Below are 20,630 nucleotides of genomic sequence, written 5' to 3' on the forward strand. Positions count from 1 at the left end.
AGTTTGTGGAGCGAGGAAGAGCCTGAAGCTTCGACTGCCACTGGGTTCCCACAGACCTAAACAGGAGGTCCTCATTTCGGTGGCTGCCAAAATAGTTGGGTGACACACATATGGATGGAGGCCGCCTCGGTGACAGATCCCGCGCCAAGCCACTTCTCTCTCTCTCCGCGCTCCCCCCCCCGAGGGACGGCCAGATAAACGCGCTGAGACACTTAGAGCGCCTGGAGTGGAGAGAAAGACCCTCGCTGTTGGAGAGAACATCACGAGACAGGTATACAGCCATGGGGCAGACGTTTTTGGGCGGTTCCAGCTGACGGTATAAGGGTACTCGCCATCCCCGCTATAGCGTTTGACCTCAAAGTCAGTTATTTTGCACATGCATTTATGTTCTCCACTTCAAAACAATGTTTCTTTGCATCTCGATCCACGGCCCCATCCATCTAAATGACATTAATGACAACTGACACACATGTTAGAGACATGTTTTCTTGCCTGCAATCATGCTTTCAAGCTGGTGTCCCTATTTTTAGGGGGCGTTATTTATTTGTACTTAAGTGTATCTTTTTTTAAACAGCAGCCATGCAAGCTAAAATCCTCATCATCGCAGGCTGGGATGACCAGATCTTATGCATGTCATTGCAGGCTGACCAGGCCATACCCTTCCTAGTTTGAAAGTTATTTTGGGAAAAAGATACTTGTAACGCAAATACTTGTAGTCATCAACCTGTTTCAAAGGAGTGCTGTTAAGTGTTTTGATGACGTGGTGGTTATTGTTGGATTTGCATATATTTACGTATTACGTTTCCGTCTCGTTGAGATAAAGACCAACACAGTTGGAGGCCTGCTCAAGAGACTGAAGGAGAGCCCGGGCCAGCTCCAACGATTGACTGATGAGCGCTATGTCATCAGCGAAGTCAGTGTCGGTTAGGCATTTAGCAGGATGACGAGAGCTTCTCCTAGGGTTTAATTGGTATAGCCCTTATCATTGATGTTATCAACTAACAAAACATACTATAGGGCCCTATTTTGGCCAGTGTTACACCTTTCTATAAACGTATTTGCCTGTAAAAAAAAACACATTTTTGAATAGTTCATCTACAAGCTCACAATGTCTATAGTTGAACCATTTAAAAATGTTTTCAAAAACAGTAAACTAGTATTTGTGTGAAAATCAAACCCTGGCATGACAAAGGGCTCGAACACATGGTAGGATGTTAAAGTCGCAGGCTGAGTCATCAGATCGTTAAGTATTTCACACTATACAAGTGTCTCTTTTTTTTAATTGCCTGTCGTTTATATCTTTGTGGTTTTCACAAAGATACTCTTTGATCGCAGACAAGGGATCACACACACACACACACACACACACACACTGCAAGAGTTCACCGGCATGCGATCCAGACCCGATACATTTGTTATACATACATTTGTTTTATTACGATTTATATTGACGTCTCACGTGCATGCTCCCGTGATACATGTGCAACACCGACACAGGACTCTCTCTCTCTCTCTCTCTCTCTCTCTCTCTCTCTCTTCCCCCCCCCCCCCCCCCCCCACACACACACACACAGACACACACGGGGAAAAGTATGTGATAGCCTACGTGAGCTAGAGCGAGACAGTATGCTGAATCTAGATTTTCATTCACTCTCTCCGTACAGTATGTGCGCACACACGGGCACACAAAGTGCACGTGGTCCAATTGTTTCCATAATAACAGTTGGCTGCTGCATATATATTCCATACGCTGCATTATCAACGTACAGCTTCCCTGTGCTCTCATTGGCTGTAATATGGACCTTGTGTGAGGCAGCACAGCTTCCCTGTGCTCTCATTGGCTGCAATATGAACCTTATGTGTGAGCACAGCTTCCCTGTGCTATCATTGGCTGTAATATGGACCTTGTGTGAGGCAGCACAGCTTCCCTGTGCTCTCATTGGCTGTAATATGGAGCTTGTGTGAGGCAGCACAGCTTCCCTGTGCTCTCATTGGCTGTAATATGGACCTTGTGTGAGGCAGCACAGCTTCCCTGTGCTCTCATTGGCTGCAATATGAACCTTATGTGTGAGCACAGCTTCCCTGTGCTCTCATTGGCTGTAATATGGAGCTTGTGTGAGGCAGCACAGCTTCCCTGTGCTCTCATTGGCTGTAATATGGAGCTTCTCAGGGTGCGGTCGCAAATCCCGTTCATACTGCGTGATGTCCAGTCGGTGAGAGAGCCGAATATCAAACCTGCTAGATATTTGCACATCGAGCAAAAACCTTGGCGATCAAAGCCTGCACTTACTTGCGTCAGATTGGGGGGTTTTGTCGGCGAGCGCCAATAAAATAATCGGAGCAAAGACTAGACTAGACTAAAAAAGACTAAATTATTTCAGATGAAATAATGAAAAATAACACGAAGCCCGCCAGAACCCGCCACAACAACAACAACCGGTCATGACACCAGCCAGTTTGTCATTGCAACATCCGGTTACGGATATTTGGCTCTTCAAAGTAAGTGTTACGCGTGATTAAACCATGGCAATACGCGATCGAGGGATCAATTAATGGAGGCGGGAAATGGGCTACATTGCACGTTATTCAAAAGACTAAATCTGAATTCCCTGTCAAAATTGGACCGATCACTGTGTGGTGCTGTGAGCTACAGTATAGTGACTGTAGGTGTAAACGGGTGTAGACATTGACAGGATCAGTTGGACTGACGTGGGATGAGATATGGGGGAGTGACACGCAGCAAAGGCCGTCGGGATTCGAACCCGCGACACGCCGTCAGGCCTGGCATTGCAGTCTATAGGGTGCCCTGGACCACTACGCTGCCTGGCGACCCATGGGCCAAAACGTTGTTAAATAAAAGATTGTATAACTTATACATTGCATCAGAAATGTGGACCTCTATGGGGACACCACCACCGGTCGCAGACAAAGTCGGAGAGAGAGACGGAACTTTGGCCGCTAGGGGCGCAGCCAAAGTTCTGTTGCGCATTTACAATGGAGTGAAATCCAAGATGGATGCCAGATTCCGAGACAGAGTGGATCAAAACACCTTTTTTTATTTAAAACAACGCAGCGTAAGCGCAGAACGTAGGCCAAGCTGAGAAGTGGGGCAGCCACGTAAATACCTTCGATTTTGCACATGTTAAGAGCGATTATAGGTCCGCAAGCCAAAAATGTAAACCCCATGAGTGGAGAGATGACGTCAGAATCGAAAAAAATACCTCTACGAGAGTCAAAGTCTTAGGCTACTGCGTCAGGCACCCTGAACTAGAGGAAAGTCAATTGACTCTCTGAGTTACCAACCCTGCAGGGCAAAGCCAGGAGGGGGAGGAGGAAGTGCACCACTTACGTAGACGCACTGCGGCGCGACAGCTTAGCTATAACAGCACTGTAGAGCTCTGTTAGATATGGGAAAGTGTGGAGGGCAGCGATACCCAGGAGTCCCGAGTTGGCTAGATGTCACAATCGCAGGAAACTAACTATAGTTGTAAAAGCTTAGTTTAAATAAAGATTGTAACTTACCAGGTGTGAGGTGGTGCTCAGTCACAGCTTCCTGTCCTCACAGGTTAGTCCAATTAGAGTCCATGATGTCCACTTAGATGTGCCATGGGATAAGTCGACCAATCTCGTCCAGCTGTCTGTGTGGCCAATCGCTAAGAAGGTTCAGGTGTCTGTGTGACCAATCGGTGAGGTGATCCAGGCGTTGCTCCTCAGGTGCTGGTGTGACAGACAGCATGGCTGACGAATCAGTGAGGAGATCCAGGCGTTGCTCTCAGGTGCTGGTGTGACAGACGTTTTAGTCTGGACGTTCACCTGGAATGGAGAAACACCGTGTGAAGAAAAACACAGCGACCAGAACAAGTGCTCAGAGCTTTGACGGGCACTACTAGCCCTCCTGCGATGCATGCATTTTGAAGATTACGCCGTCGTCATATGGCAGCCAGGTCTATGGACTTTGGCTAGGGCACTAAATGGCGACGTGAAGCCAACTCATTGAGTTGCATTGGTGTGGTTTAACTTAAACAACGTTTTGTCCCAAACTGACCGTTTTAGTTAGGTAAAGTTAGCTTAAGTTGTGGTAAATCTGCTTTCTTCACAGATGTGTTCATAAAGGTGTCTACTATCACAGAGAAATGCGTTCCAACCGAACTCCCTTGTGTTCCAACCCAACTCCCTAAATGTGCCCAAATGTGCTGACCTCATCACATTTGTGATGACGGCTATGGGCATTTTTAGGCAAAGGAGTGTTTTGTGTGCAAAACTAATGCTTGCATTGGATTCAGAATCTTGAAAACCCCCTAGTTTGACATGTCACATGCTACTTAAAGTATAATGAAATTTGGAGTTCTTTTGCCCTATATTGTTTGATAATGGTACCCCAACTTTCAGCAGCTGTCACAAAGTTTCCCAAGGGAGTTGGGTTGGAAGAAAAAATTCTGTGATAGTAGACACCTTTATGAACACATCTTTGAAGAAAGCTAGTGGTAAGCATTTATTTTTTACAGATTTGCCACAACTTAAGCTAACTTTACCTAACTATTTGGTGTGGTTTGGGCTTTAACCCATTCTGAACGGGAACCCATTTTGGTGTTAGCATCATGTTATGCTTAAGCTATTGAAAAATAGCAGATCTACAAGCTCATGCTTGTAGATCTCATGCCACCGAGTGGCGCGCTACGAGCTTGTAGGTCTGCTATTTTTTGAAAAATCGAAGAACGACTGACATTTTTTAGAATCTGATCTCAGGTCAGAATGGGTTAATCAGACCAGTGTGTGTCCAGTGGAAACCTCGTATGAATCTGATCTCAGGTCAGAATGGGTTAGACATCATGCGGTGCCATACCATGCCCACCATAGGGTTGGCAGAGACACAAAAAAGCTGCCAGTCAGTCAGTCAGTCAGTGCTCAGTGGCTCAGGGGGGATGGGGGTGGGACAGGACGGGATGGGCAGCGCCCGCTTGGCTGCGGGACAGCTCTAGTCTCCACAGGCCATGGCCGTCATCATCATCCAAATTTTAATATCAAAGCCAGGCAAGCCAGGAAGGACGCCAGGGTTACTGTAGGCCAGTGTTGATTCCGTCGACTAAAACTAAGTATAAGTCATTTTACACTTGGTTGCATGCTGAAAATAGCCGATCTACAAGCTCACAGTTGTGAGCTTGTAGATCGGCTATTTTCAGCAAGTGTAACATCGGCCATTACGACGGCATCAAGGCCCGCCAAAACACATTTTAGCCAACTAAATCAACTGTAGATTTAGTCGTAAGACTAAAGGTGACTGAAATGTGACTAAAACTAAATGAAAACTATTCAAGAGACTACGACTAAAATCAAAATGTGCTGCCAAAAACAACACTGCATGGTTGGAAAGCAGTAAACGAGAAGTAAAAGAAAAAAGCAAAAAACCTTACGGATGCACAATTAAAGGCAGAAACCAGGAAGTCCAAGAATGCAAACTTTTCAGTAATACAAAAATGACAAGTCCAAAACATCAAGGTAGAGCAGCCTGGGACAACGGTGTAAGAGTGTGGAAATAGTCCAGTTTTATAGGAAGCAGGTTGACTGTGGAAGTGTTCACAGGTTTGTATTGTGGGCATTGGCCCAGCTGGGCCGATGAGGGAGTTGGAGACAGGTGAGTAACTAGGACTGGCAGATGCAATTGTCTTTATTCAGACCGCGGCCATCTTTTTTTTTTTTTTTTTAAGATATTTTTTTGCGGCTTACGCCTTTATTGATTTTTTAAGGGATAGAAAGTAGGCTGACAGGAAACGGGAGAGAGATGGGGGGATGACATGCGGTAAAGGCCGTGTTGGGTCCGGGAGTCAAACCCACGGCACACCGCGACTGGATCACCAGTCCGGTGCCCAGACCGTTACGCTACGGCCTGGGCCGACCGCGGCCATCTTGCCAGCAAGGTGCTATACCTACAGTAGGTGCAACTTCCCATAGAAGTCCTATTTAACTGTATTAAATAACGTCAAACTCACCAACATTGCAGCTGTAGGGAAAGCTTGCACTAACACTGCAAAGTGTTAGTGTACATGGGAAGTCGCACCTATAGGTAGCACCTTGCTGGCAAGATGGCTGCGGTCTGAATAAAGACAATGGGAAGTGTGGGAGTGGCCGAGGTGGAAAGACAGGCAGAACCAAGGTTAGGAAGCGAAGACCGTACGGTGGACTCCATGTTTGCTCCCTGGAAGGAAAGACACTTTTGATTGAGACCAAGGAAGCTGAACGTGTTGGCTGCATATATAGTCCATTGCACATGTTTCTTTCCTTCCAGGGGAGCAACATGGAGTCCATACCGTACGGTCTTCGCTTCCTACGTAACCTTATTTAATTAACCTTGGGGCAGAACTGGGCAGAGGAAAGACAGGCATGCAGAGAGCCAGACCATGACGGGTCCCACATGATCTGGACATGCATGTCCATGTCCAAATCACACCTTGCTTGGCTCGCTGTAGAGCATACATGGGCAACTGGTGGCCCTGGGGCCACATGTGGCCCGCCACCATCACACTTGGCCCTCAGGTTTAATATCGGCATCAATATATTACTGATTTAAGCAATATTACACGAGAGGGGGTGGTCTAACTTCTGCGTTGCTTTCAGAACTCGCCCTGAGGGCTTGTTCCTGCAGCATCGCAGGCGTGCATTAATGACGTTAAACCACCCCCTCTCGTGTAATATTGCAATTATACAACAGTTACCCTTAAAACTAAGAAACTGAAGAAGAAAAAAATATTTTTTAATGGCTGATGCAGACACTACGACCATAAATGTCCCAATAAACTAGCTAGCCTAGCCACCGAGTTTGCTGCGCTCTGGGAGAACAGAGCAGCTGAAATCTTTGTTTTGATTAGGTGTGGAGTGGTGCTCGTTTGAAGCACGGCTAGAAGGCTGTTTCAACCAATCAGATTGCTTCCTCGAAACAACCTGTTGTATAATTGAGCCGTTACAATTCCAAACGAGTCATCATGAGTCATGACCGGATTTAATTACTTCAGTCTAAATTAGTAGCTTAATGAGTATAGTATTACAATGTTATTGGCTTTTTTTAATGTCAAATGTATTTGTATTTATAGTTCATAAAAGTTAACATAACTATAATTATAGCCAGGCATTTGAACGGCATTTTAAATGAAATAAAAATGTTACAGACAGATACAGACACATGCTGACACGGTTGTGTGATGTGGATTCACATCGCAGGCCAAGAGAGGCCACATGCTGACTGACTGACAGAGAGGCTGCGGCGCATGTGAGTCATTCTGGGAAGCTCTGCTCTGCTCTGCTCTCTCTCTCTCTCTCTCTCCCCTCTCTCTCTCTCTCCTCCTCCTCCTCCTCACAGCCTTCCATGACTCACATGACAGACCGACCACGTCCACCACTGCTGTGCATGGCCCAGCAGTAGTGCCAGTGGTAGTAGTACGTACAGTAGAGTATACAGCAAGTACACCCAGTGACTCACTCATGTACGTGTGACAAACACATGGGCGCTGCCTGCCTGGGGGCCCAGAGCTTGTGTCCCGGTGCGTGCAGCACCGGGGCCTCATGGTGACTGGCTGCTGCCTCTAGTCACAACAAACAAACAAAAAAAACACCAAAAGAGACTCCGCTATAGCCCGGCGGCCTTTTGAAGACGCTTGTGACTCACCACCAGACTCACCACCAGAGAGAGAGAGAGAGAGAGTGGTGCTCCCCGGGGGGGAGTAACAGAAATCTGAGCGAAAACACCACGCAGTGCATGGAGGATCTGGCCTCTATGACACAGATGGGACGGAGTTATTTTAAGAGAGACATATGACCGGATTTACGCGCTCTTGTGTTTTATGCTGCGTTCAACACTGGCAGCTACACAAAGATACAGGCTACCATTCATTTCCAATGGAGGCCAGCGACTCCAAGGTAAAAAAACACATGAAGGTACAAAGACACAGACTACCATTCATTTCCAATGGAGGCCAGCGACTCCAAGGTAAAAACACACATGAAAGGCCCAGGCCGTAGCGTAACGGTCTGGGCACCGGACTGGTGATCCAGTCGCAGTGTGCCGCGGGTTCGACTCCCGGACCCGACACGGCCTTTACCGCATGTCATCCCCCCATCTCTCTCCCGTTTCCTGTCAGCCTACTTTCTATCCCTTAAAAAATCAATAAAGGCGTAAGCCGCAAAAAAAATATCTTAAAAAAAAAACAAAAAAACACATGAAGGTACAAAGATACAGACTACCATTCATTTTCAATGGAGGCCAGCGACTCCAAGGTAAAAAACACATGAAGGTACAAAGATACAGACTACCATTCATTTTCAATGGAAGCCAGCGACATGAAGATACAAAGATACAGGCTACCATTGATTTTCAATGGAGGCCAGCGACTCCAAGGTAAAAAAATATAATACAGGCTACCATTCATTTTCAATGGAGGCCAGCGACTCCAAGGTAAAAAACACATGAAGGTACAAAGACACAGGCTACCATTCATGTTCAATGGACGCCACATGAAGATACAAAGATGCATGCTACCATTGATTTTCAATGGACGCCAGCAACATGAAGATACAAAGATGCAGGCTACCATTCATTTTCAATGGACGCCAGCAACATGAAGATACAAAGATACAGGCTACCATTCATTTTAATGGACGCCACACGAAGATACAAAGATACAGCCTACCATTGATTTTCAATGGAAGCCAGCAACATAAAGATACAAAAAAACAGACTACCATTAATTTTCAATGGAAGCCAGCAACATGAAGGTACAAAGATACAGGCTACCATTCATTTTCAATGGAAGCTACATGAAGCCACAAAGATACAGACCATTGATTTTCAAAGGACCCAATCTCAAAATATGTAGTTCCAGGGACCTCCCCCAGATGCCAATATTTTAAATAAAAATGTTCTCTCTGAAATATATATTCAAAGATTTGTGCCTGGGGGCCCAGAGCTTGTGTCACGGTGCGTGCAGCACCGGGGCCTCATGGTGACTGGCTGCTGCCTCTAGTCACAACAAACAAACAAAAAAACACCAAAAGAGACTCCGCTATAGCCCGGCGGCCTTTTGAAGACGCTTGTGACTCACCACCAGACTCACCACCAGAGAGAGAGAGAGAGAGAGGTGCTCCCCGGGGGGGAGTAGCAGAACTCTGAGCAAAAACACCACGCAGTGCATGGAGGATCTGGCCTCTATGACACAGATGGGACAGAGTTATTTTAAGAGAGACATATGACTGGATTTATGCGCTCTTTCATGCTGCGTTCAACACTGGCAGCTACACAAAGATACAGGCTACCATTCATTTCCAATGGAGGCCAGCGACTCCAAGGTTAAAAAAACACATGAAGGGACAAAGATACAGACTACCATTCATTTTCAATGGAGGCCAGTGACTCCAAGGTAAAAAACACATGAAAGTACAAAGATACAGACTACCATTCATTTCCAATGAAGGCCAGTGACTCCAAGGTAAAAAAAATAATACAGGCTACCATTCATTTTCAATGGAGGCCATCGACTCCAAGGTAAAAAACACATGAAGGTACAAAGACACAGGCTACCATTCATGTTCAATGGACGCCACATGAAGATACAAAGATGCAGGCTACCATTGATTTTCAATGGACGCCAGCAACATGAAGATACAAAGATGCAGGCTACCATTCATTTTCAATGGACGCCAGCAACATGAAGATACAAAGATACAGGCTACCATTCATTTTAATGGACGCCACACGAAGATACAAAGATACAGCCTACCATTGATTTTCAATGGAAGCCAGCAACATGAAGATACAAAGATACAGGCTACCATTCATTTTCAATGGACGCCAGCAACATGAAGGTACAAAGATACAGGCTACCATTAATTTCCAATGGACGCTACATGAAGCCACGAAGATACAGACCATTAATTTTCAATGGACCCAATCTCAAAATATGTAGTTCCAGGGACCTCCCCCCAGATGCCAATATTTTAAATAAAAATGTTCTCTCTGAAATATATATTCAAAGATTTGTGCCACATTTTCACGATTTTTCAAAAGCTCGTAGCGCCACTCGGTGGCACGCTATGAGGACCCCAAAGAATACATGTAATATGCCGCCGACCCCCATCTGTTGTTCCAGGGACGTCCCTAGAAGCAAAGATTTGAGTTAAAAACGTTCGCTCTGATAATTCAAATAATTCATCTTTTGGGCAACGTCACCCGGCGATAGTGGGCGATTGGACACTCGCCGTTTGTCTCTAAGGTCTCCCGCTGTTAAAATAGTTACCCATAATGTTCCATTTGGATCCAAACTATCATTTAGCCACATGGGGGACCCCCTGGAACTCCCTCAACGACCCCCTGGTGGGTCCCCGGACCCTACTTTGGGTCCTCAAGTACCCCCCTGGTGGGTCCCCGGGAACCACTTTGATCTACAATTCATGAAGAGGCAGCGAGAGGCGATCGCTAACCTTTTCAATCTCCATCTGCAATCTTTTTTATTTGACTATCGAGACATCAAAGCGTACGAAAATAAAGCCTCATGCATTTCTGAGAACTTTTCCACCCCCCCCCCCCCCCCCCCCCCATCCAACAAGCACTTGTTCTGGGGCTTTTTGGATGGGATCCTAGAAGCTTTTTGACATCGATGTCAACGAGACAGGCAGCTCATTGAGACAAGCCGCTGCACTCCTCCTCCTCCACGCTAAAAGTCCAGAGTGCTCGTTTGAGTTTGACTCTGAGAGTGTATATATACGATCGCAACGGGTATAAGGGTCGGAATGAATGTTACACTCTCAGAGTTAACCCATTTTGACCTGAGATCAGATTCGAAAACTGTCTTCTACATCGTGACAGTTTTCGGAAAAAGCTATGTTTCTATGTCAGTCGTTATTCGATTATTCAAAAATAGCAGACCTACAAGCTCGTAGCGCACCACTCGGTGGCGCGCTATGAGCTTGTAGATCTGCTATTTTTCAATAGCTAAAGCATAACATAATGCTTATACCAAAAGGGGAACCCGCCCAGAATGGGTTAAATGAAGACTCAGTGTCTTCGAGTGTTTCCTTGGCTTGTTTCTCACGTTCGCACAGCGTTTAATACATTCATATCCATAACCACTGGTCCAGTTTTAGCAGCATAAAAGGCTCAAGGACATGAAAGCGTGCGATTCATACGTGACTTCTCTCCATCGTTCTCGACGATGAATTGTAACAAATCGAGTTCAGTATAACACTCTGGCAATGATCTCGTAATCTTTTTACAACTTTAAAAGGGGGGACTGTGGTTCTCCTTGACCTGTGCCCTTATGTGAACCCAACATCCTCCAATACTAGAGAATGGCTTTGTGCATTACAGAGAGAGAGAGAGAGACAGAGAGAGAGAGAGAGAGAGACAGAGAGAGAGAGAGAGAGAGAGAGAGAGAGAGAGAGAGACAGAGAGAGAGAGAGAGAGAGAGAGAGAGAGAGAGGCAGAGAGAGACAGAGAGAGAGAGAGAGAGAGAGAGAGAGAGAGAGAGAGAGGGGGAGAGAGTATGTCTACATGCTGACAAAAACTGCCCGACTGACCAACCTTTCCGACCGACCATTAGCACAGATAGCTTATTGCTGAAGCGACGTAAACATGGACTTCTCCGTGGTTCCAACGTCAGGTGGTAAATGGGCGCGGTTGTCAGACAACGGACTCTACAGAAGTTAAACTATACGCATGCACAGGGTGCAAGGTGTGAGCAGCAACGCATGCTCTCATCTATACGCATGCACAGGGTGCAAGGTGTGAGCAGCAACGCATGCTCTCATCTTTGTACCAGAGGAACTTGAAATGGACACAGTCCCATAGCCTGGGGCGCTGTGTTGTTTTCGTCGACTAAAACCAAGACGAAAAATGTCCGTCGACTACCTTTTTCCACGGACCAAAACTGAAGGGAAACTAAATTAAAAATAATCTATGGTGACTAAAACTATAAGACTAAAGATATTGACTATTTCGTCAACCAATACAAACTATAGACTAAAATGTTATGAAGGGACTAGTGGACAAGAGATCCAGTATAAGTCATTTTACAATTGGTTGCATGCTGAAAATAGCAGATCTACAAGCTCACAACGACAGACAGATAGAGTAGTACGGTGTGACTGAGACAAAGCCTGCAGAGACAGACAGATACAGTAGTATACAGTGTGACAGAGACAGACAGATACAGTAGTATACAGTATGACAGAGACAGACAGATACAGTAGTATACAGTGTGACAGAGACAGACAGATACAGTAGTATACAGTGTGACAGAGACAGACAGATACAGTAGTATACAGTGTGACAGAGACAGACAGATACAGTAGTATACAGTGTGACAGAGACAGACAGATACAGTAGTATACAGTGTGACACAGACATCAGCTCAACGAAGTGAAGCAATCCTGGTTGTGGTTGAATCAAAGTACGCATATAGAATGTTGTTTGGGTGCAAACATGGACTAGTATTTATTGATGAGGCTTCTCTCTCTCTCACACACACACACACACACACACACACACACACACACACACACACACACACACACACACACACGAGTCCTGTCTCCATCTCTGTTGTTTTGACATGCCCGTTGTTTTGACTCTGCGTGCGTGCGTGCGTGCATGTGTGCGTGCGTGCGTGCGTGCGTGGGTGTGTGCGTGTGTGGTCTCCCGTGGGGTGTGTGGCACCGTGCTGGACCATCATAATAGTGTCGTGATGAGCGTGATAAATGGGTTGTCAGGAAGATCTGGCCTCGTGTCAGACACCGGATTGTCTCTTTGATAAGCCCCGCCCCCACTTCAACCACAACAAGCACGAGACAGACCGACAGACACAGACACAGACAGACAGACACAGACACAGACACAGGCACAGACACAGACACAGACAGACAGACACAGACACAGACACAGACAGACAAGTGCTTCCCAACCTCAGAGACCCGTCGTCTCATGGCTGACCTACAGCAATACTGAGAGTCCCAATTGGCAAATGTTCGGGGGAAAACAGCGACCCCTTGACGTGAGAACAGTCTGTCTTGAGAGACTTATAGACATGCAGAGACTCCCCCAGTCAACATGTGCAACGTGCACGCACGCACGCAATTTGAGGTTTGCTAGCTGACCTTAGAGTATATATATTTATAGAGAAGGCACCCAGAGGAAATCTTGAGGCGAAATGGACATAGTGGCCGAATGAAGGTATTGCAGCCTGGCCCCAAACACATGAACGCGCTGTCCGTTGACTATCATTGTACACGTCGCGACGGACGACGCTCGTAGCGCGTTCAACGGCAGCGTGTTCATGTGTTTGGGGCCACTCACCATTGCAATCCGTCCCAGAATGCACTCTGTTCCTACCAGGAAGGAGGAGTGAATCCGCCTCATGCGCTTTTGAGCAACTTTGTGTCTCTGTTGTCAGATGTCAGCATTCAAATGTCCTCCACCTACCCGGCCTCCTCCATTGTGGAGGGGCGGCAGTGGCTCAGGGGTAGAGTGCCTGGATGGTAACCGTAAGGTTGCCAGTTCGAACCCGGGCTCCCCCAGAGTTACTGTCGAAGTGTCCTTGAGCAAGACACTGAACCCCTAATTGCTCCCGATGTGCTAGTTGGTGCCTTGCATGGTTTCCGCTGCCATCGGTGTATGAATGTGTGTGTGAATGGGTGAATGTAATGCACAATCTCTGTAAAGCACCTTGGATAAAGGCGCTATATAAATGCACCATTTACCATTTACCATTTGTGATTACACACATGTGATTTATGGATTGTACTATATGTGGTTATCTAGTTCTGTTATGGGTATCTATCAGTGATTATTATGTGATTTATGGATTGTATTATGATCACGTGATATGTTCAGTATCTATGTGATATATGGAATGCATCGAAAGTTATGCTGTTGACGTAATGTCTTGTTATGCTCTGCTCTGGGGTTTGTTGTTGATATCAGAGCTGTGTCTCGGTGCACAGATAATCTGAGATATCACATGATACACCGAAAATACTCAAAACAGTAAGCTCACAACGCGCTGCATGTGGACGCAACACTTGTAGATACACGGGATGACAATAAACATCTCACAGAATATTTAACACTTTGAAATAAAACAATCGGTTGTGCATAATTATATGATATCACATGAGCAGAGCCACACCGCCATACTAATGCAATAGTTACATCATGACGATGTATACAATGATAAGAGCGAGCAAATCGGCTAATTACATAAAGATTAAATTCCCAATTTCCCATTGACAATTAATGGATCATTCACGTTGTGTGTGTTGTACGACGATAAGAGCGCCCGTCAATTCACACGGGTGTGTTTTTAACAACGCACACACACACACACACACACACACACACACACACACAGGGTGGACACCAGGAAACCAGTAATCTGGACTAAATCTCTCCCCCCCCCCCCCCCCCCCCCCACCTTTATGTGTCTTTTGTTATCAGTGGGGGTGGGACGGCTGGATGGCCAGGGGTCACAGGGCTAAGACTTCTGTTCCTACCCCCCACCCACCTCACCCCCACCTCACCTTCTGATATCTTTGGAATATACCTTTTTTGTTCTTCTTCCCCCTCCCTTTTTCCTTTTCCTCTAAAACCCAAATAAAGTGTGTGATGGAAGAGCGAGCGGACGCAACCCCCCCCCCCCCCCCACACACACACACACACCGGGTTCCGACCCCTTCACCGGGCCGCCAGAGGTCCCCCCCCCCCACCATTTCCCACACGCACAGAACCAGTGGCGGAAAGTAACTAAGTACTTTTACTTAAATACTGTAATAATTAACCTTATACATTTTGGCCATTTGAAAATAGCCGACCGATGTCCCGGATAGCATCTCTTGTTCAACACAAGGTTTCTTGGACGGCCCATCGCCATCGCTGTATAGTTTCATTAGATAAACATATAACGCCAAACATACTAACAGACATAAACTCTTTCTCTTATAGTTCATTAGATAAACATATAACGCCAAACATACTAACAGACATAAACTCTTTCTCTTATAGTTCATTAGATAAACATATAACGCCAAACATACTAACAGACATAAACTCTTTCTCTTATAGTTCATTAGATAAACATATAACGCCAAACATACTAACAGACATAAACTCTTTCTCTTATAGTTCATTAGATAAACATATAACGCCAAACATACTAACAGACATAAACTCTTTCTCTTATAGTTCATTAGATAAACATATAACGGCAAACATACTAACAGACATAAACTCTTTCTCTTATAGTTCATTAGATAAACATATAACGGCAAACATACTAACAGACATAAACTCTTTCTCTTATAGTTCATTAGATAAACATATAACGCCAAACATACTAACAGACATAAACTCTTTCTCTTTCGAACACTTTCACAAATTAATAGCAAACATTAGTAGCACATTTACAAGCTCACGGGAACGGCTATATTCACTGATTTTGAGCGACGAAGAAAATGTTGAATATGAACACATGGTTTCTACACGTCGGCAACGATATATGTATATATATATATATATATATATATATATATCACACACACACACACACACACACACACACACACACTATGTTGCAGTTCACAACTCTGAAGTAGGGTGTTTCCGCTAAAACCGGCAAAACCGGCCCTATGGCGTTCACGTAAGCATAAGTATAAATCTGGCTTTTGGTCCCGTCCCGTCCCCATGTCCCTGCGAGGACCCCACAGAGCCCCTGATGTTAAACCAAATAATGTAAAACCGCCCTGACCCAGACAGGAAGGGGGGGGGGGGGGGGGGAGGAGGGGTGAAGGAAAGGAGACACCAAATGGTCCTGGTTAGTGGCTGCACAACACAATGATCTCTGCAGCTCTCTCTCTCTCTCTCTCTCTCTCTCTCTCTCTCTCTCTCTCGCTAGAGAAGCAGGAGCAGTTTAAGGCACAGTGGTGTAAAGTAACTTAGTACATTTACTCAAGTACTCTACCTACTTAAAGGGCCACGCTGATAACAAACTATCTTTATCTGGGAAAAAGTGAATCCATCCTTTTTGGAGCAAATAGTGAGATTGGGTGACAATATTATCACATGAAAAGATGAAATTAAGGTTCCATCCTGGAGGCAAATCATTCCGGTGATAAAATGGCCACAGACGTAATAAAAAAAGTCAAAGAACAAGATTCCTTCACAGGATCTCCTCACTGGTCAACAAAAACACCTTGAAGACCTTAACAGGAGCCCTCATACAAGGTTGCTCTGACTATGCATGCACCTCCTGGTACCACAGCACCTCTAAGGCCCTTAAAACAAGGCTCCAGACTTCCCAAAACAAACTGGTCAGGCTACTACTTGGCCTCACTCCCCGAACCCACCTCACCCCTGCCAACTTTGACAGGCTGGAATGGCTTAGGGTCGACGACAGAGTACAGCATCTTGCAATGGGTCTGGTCCACAAGATTCGATACACCACCAAGATACCCATACATGTACCCGTCTAAATACTTCCTTAATGTCAACGAAGTCCACACCCACAACATCAGAGGGAGTTCAACAAACCATGATGTACAGCCCAGATTCGGCACAAACAAGGGACTAAATTAATTTCGCTTCTATGCCACTAGCCTGACCCAGAGCGAGACATTTCTCGTCTAGAGGGGCGGGTCGCGCCTCAGAAATGCGCGCACCCTGATTGGATCTCATCGATCTGTCCGTCACCCCCGGCCCCTCCTCTCCCCCCTAGTGCAGCGCTACGTCACATCATTTAGAGCGACGCCCACCCGGAAGGGTTGACTCCCACTTTTAGACTTGTTCAGCCCACGGCTTTTTCCAGGCTTTCATCTTTCGCGCAGACGAAATGAAAGCCTGGCTATCGAGGCTACTATGCCACCAAAATGTGGAACGCCCTACCAACAGTCATTAAGACATGCAAATGCCTTGACTCCTTCAAAACCGCTCTCAAAGGGCACCTACGGACGGCTGCAATTCGAAATGGGGCCCCGTAAAATCTGAATGCCCCACCCACCCCTTTCCCCCCCACTGTATATGTTTATTTTATTTATTTCCTTTTTACCTCCGATGATGATTTCCTGTTTTTGACTTCATAGAAGTGTATATTCGTACGTTTCTAAATGTTTTGATGCATTGAAAATGGTGGGCCCTATTGAAACAAGTTTAATGCTTCATGGTGTCATCCACTCACAGTTAACAGTTTTTGTATTGAGTTTGATGCGCCATCCTGTGAGAGGGTTATCTAATAGTCCAATAAACAGGCTGTACACTTAAAATTATGGATTCACAAGATCTGGCATTTATTGATTGCCCACAATTATCCCAAATTGAATGGTCATGTGATATATACATGTGAACAGCAAAGACATATATGAAAGCAAATACGACCTGTTACATCACGAATTCGGATTCGATCATATCAGTCCACAGATTTGGGGGCCCCGCGAAGCACAGGACAGAGAGCTGGTCTATCCTGGAGAATTCTGACGCGTCACTCCTTTGCCCAGGCACTATATAGAACAGCACAGCTCGGCCGCACACTCTTAAAAGTAAGGGTGCTTACTTAACGAGTGTGTAATATCCCACCAAGTTGTACTTGAAATGTACTGTAATTCTGCAAATTGTTAATAAATCAATCAATCAATCAATCACTCCCCCTTCTCCACAAGGAGGGGAAGTGCACCAAAGCATTACGTATTATGTTATGCTTTAGCTGTTGAAAAATAGCAGATCTGCAAGCTCATACGAGCTTGTATGTAGGTCTGCTATTTATTTTAAATCGTGGAATGTATAATCTTTCAGAGCGAACATTTTTAACTCAAATCTTTGCTTCTGGGGGGGGGGGGGGGGGGGTCCCTGGAACAACATATTTTCAGATGGGGGTCGGCGGCCAATTACATATAATCTTGGGGGTTCTTGACATGAAAATGTTTGAGAACCACTGACATAGAAACATGAGGGTTTTTCAGAAAACTGTCAGGATTTAGAAGACATGTTGTAGAATCGTCCTCAGGTCTAAGTGGGTGCACAGCCCTGGCCAGTGTCGGGGTCCAGTTTGGTGCGGATCGAAGCAACGGTGTGCCTCGCAGGATAGCAGATCTACAAGCGACAGAATGTGTATTGGTTGTGGAAGCAGAAAGCAGGGCAGTATATACGGGTCCAACGAGTGTCACGCGGGGCTGACACAGCACCTCAGAAACATCTCGCCAGGAGCACACTGACATTTTGGTGAAGGACACAAAAAAACACTCAATGTCCACATGACAACAAATACCACCTGCAGGACGCACGCACGCACACACGCACGCACCGCACACACCGCACGCACACACCGCACGCACCGCATGCACGCACGCACCGCACACACCGCACGCACACACCGCACGCACCGCACCGCATGCACGCACAGACCGCATGCACACACCGCACAGACCACATGCACACACCGCATGCACACACCGCACACACGATCACTGACTGATCTCCAAGAGAGAGAGAGAGAGAGAGAGAGAGAGAGACTATGACAGCTGTGAACATTTTCAGAGCATTTGAAGTGAAACATTCCTGTGTGCTCGTGGCCTCACTTCCTCTCAGCTCCATGTGCTATTTGTCCCCAGCTGTGAGAGAGAGAGAGAGAGAGAGAGAGAGAGAGAGAGAGATAGAGAGAGAGAGAGAGAGAGAGAGAGAGAGAGAGCTGCAAATACAGTGGGAGAGAGAGCTGCAAACAGAGTGGGAGAGAGAGATGCAAACAGAGTGGGAGAGAGAGATGCAAACAGAGTGGGAGAGAGAGCTGCAAACAGAGTGGGAGAGAGAGAGGTGCAAACTTTCACAAGGATACCATCCAACCAGACACTGCTGCTCTCTCCCCCTCTCTCTCTCTCTCTCTCTCCCTCTGTTTCTCTCTCTCTCCCTCTCTCTCTCTCTACCATTTGGTCCACTTGGCTCTCTGTGTCCACATTGCATCTCAGCTGAACAGTCTCTTGCAACAAGACTTACGTAAACCAGTACTTTTTGAGCGGTGCGTACTGCTACAATACTGTGCGTGCGTGCGTGCGTGCGTGCGTGCGTGCGTTGCCTGGCGTTATGCCTTCAAATCAATATCACGATTATTTCAAACCTTTGCCTCGATATACTTTTCTGCTCCTTTTCAATTGCAGAGTAATGAATGCAATCATGTAAATAAAGATGAAATTAAAATAAAGTGGTAAAAAAAAAATCATAATCCAGAGCCCAATATACCGTGTATTAGTGCTGCCAGAATCGGCCAAAAATGATATTTGAATATTCCTTTTTAAACACATGTATTTGAACAATTTTCGAATTATTTCGAATGTCGAATGTATATGATTTTAATATGAATATGATATGAATATTGCAGAATAATATGCTGTAAAACTTTCTCTTTTTTTAAATATATGGTCCGGTCCTGTATGGGCCGCCGTTGGTGCTGAGAAATGCACTCTCTTGAGTCTTGCAAGATCAAATGAATGATTCATAATTATCCTAATTATCCACATTTTTGTATAATGTTTTAGTTTACGTGGCACAGAGTCTCGCCTGAACTCACTTATTGTTATTTTTTTAATTAAAATCTTAATTTAAAATATTTGATTATTCTTTTATTTTTTACATTTGAATATTCATTCGATTATGGAATATCCGTTGGCAGCACTACCGTGTACGGTATATGGTGAAACGGTTGTCTCATGACACCCCTGCCTTTTGTAAAACCGTGAAAATAGCAAATCTACAACCTGAGGAAACCAAGGTTATAAAAGTTAACTAAAACTAACAAAAAAAATGAAAACAAGAATTAACAAAACATTTTAGTTAAATGAAACTAATAAAAACTAAAAATAAATTAAAAAACGATAACTAAACTGAAACTGTATTGTGTGTCCTCAGAACTAACTAAAACCCCCCCGTTTTTGACCCCGCGACTCATCAGACCTGGATTCTGTTTAGCTTCTTTTTTTTTTACACTTGCGTTGTCGCGCCCCTCTTCAACAGACCCGGAGGAGACCTGTCGTTGGTCCAGACCCTCTTCAACAGACCCGGAGGAGACCTGTCGTTGGTCCAGACCCTCTTCAACAGACCCGGAGGAGACCTGTCGTTGGTCCAGACCCTCTTCAACAGACCCGGAGGAGACCTGTCGTTGGTCCAGACCCTCTTCAACAGACCCGGAGGAGACCTGTCGTTGGTCCAGACCCTCTTCAACAGACCCGGAGGAGACCTGTCGTTGGTCCAGACCCTCTTCAACAGACCCGGAGGAGACCTGTCGTTGGTCCAGACCCTCTTCAACAGACCTGGAGGAGACCTGTGTTGGTCCAGACCCTCTTCAACAGACCTGGAGGAGACCTGTGTTGATCCAGACCCTCTTCAACAGAACTGGAGGAGACCTGTGTTGATCCAGACCCTCTTCAACAGACCTGGAGGAGACCTGTGTTGATCCAGACCCTCTTCAACAGACCTGGAGGAGACCTGTCGTTGATCCAGACCCTCTTCAACAGACCTGGAGGAGACCTGTGTTGATCCAGACCCTCTTCAACAGACCTGGAGGAGACCTGTCGTTGGTCCAGGCGACAACGCCTGCGTTCCTCGCTTCACGTTTGCAAGG

General features: G+C 45.8%; 1 protein-coding gene across 1 annotated transcript in view; it reads right to left on the minus strand.

The window, feature by feature from the left end:
* Nucleotides 1-1,940, minus strand: part of LOC310857229 (uncharacterized protein) — a gene marked incomplete at its 5' end in the record, with an annotated part of 17,425 nt that extends 15,485 nt beyond the window's left edge. The window contains 2 exons of the mRNA XM_083762841.1: nt 109-245; nt 1,768-1,940. Coding sequence (XP_083618967.1) covers nt 109-245; nt 1,768-1,940 — 310 coding nt within the window. The remainder of the gene's footprint in view (nt 1-108; nt 246-1,767) is intronic.
* Between the last annotated feature and the right edge of the window lie 18,690 nt (nt 1,941-20,630).

The sequence above is a fragment of the Protomyctophum parallelum genome, assembly GCF_964188405.1.
Source record: "Protomyctophum parallelum genome assembly, chromosome: 4".
Classification (NCBI taxonomy): Eukaryota; Metazoa; Chordata; class Actinopteri; order Myctophiformes; family Myctophidae; genus Protomyctophum; species Protomyctophum parallelum.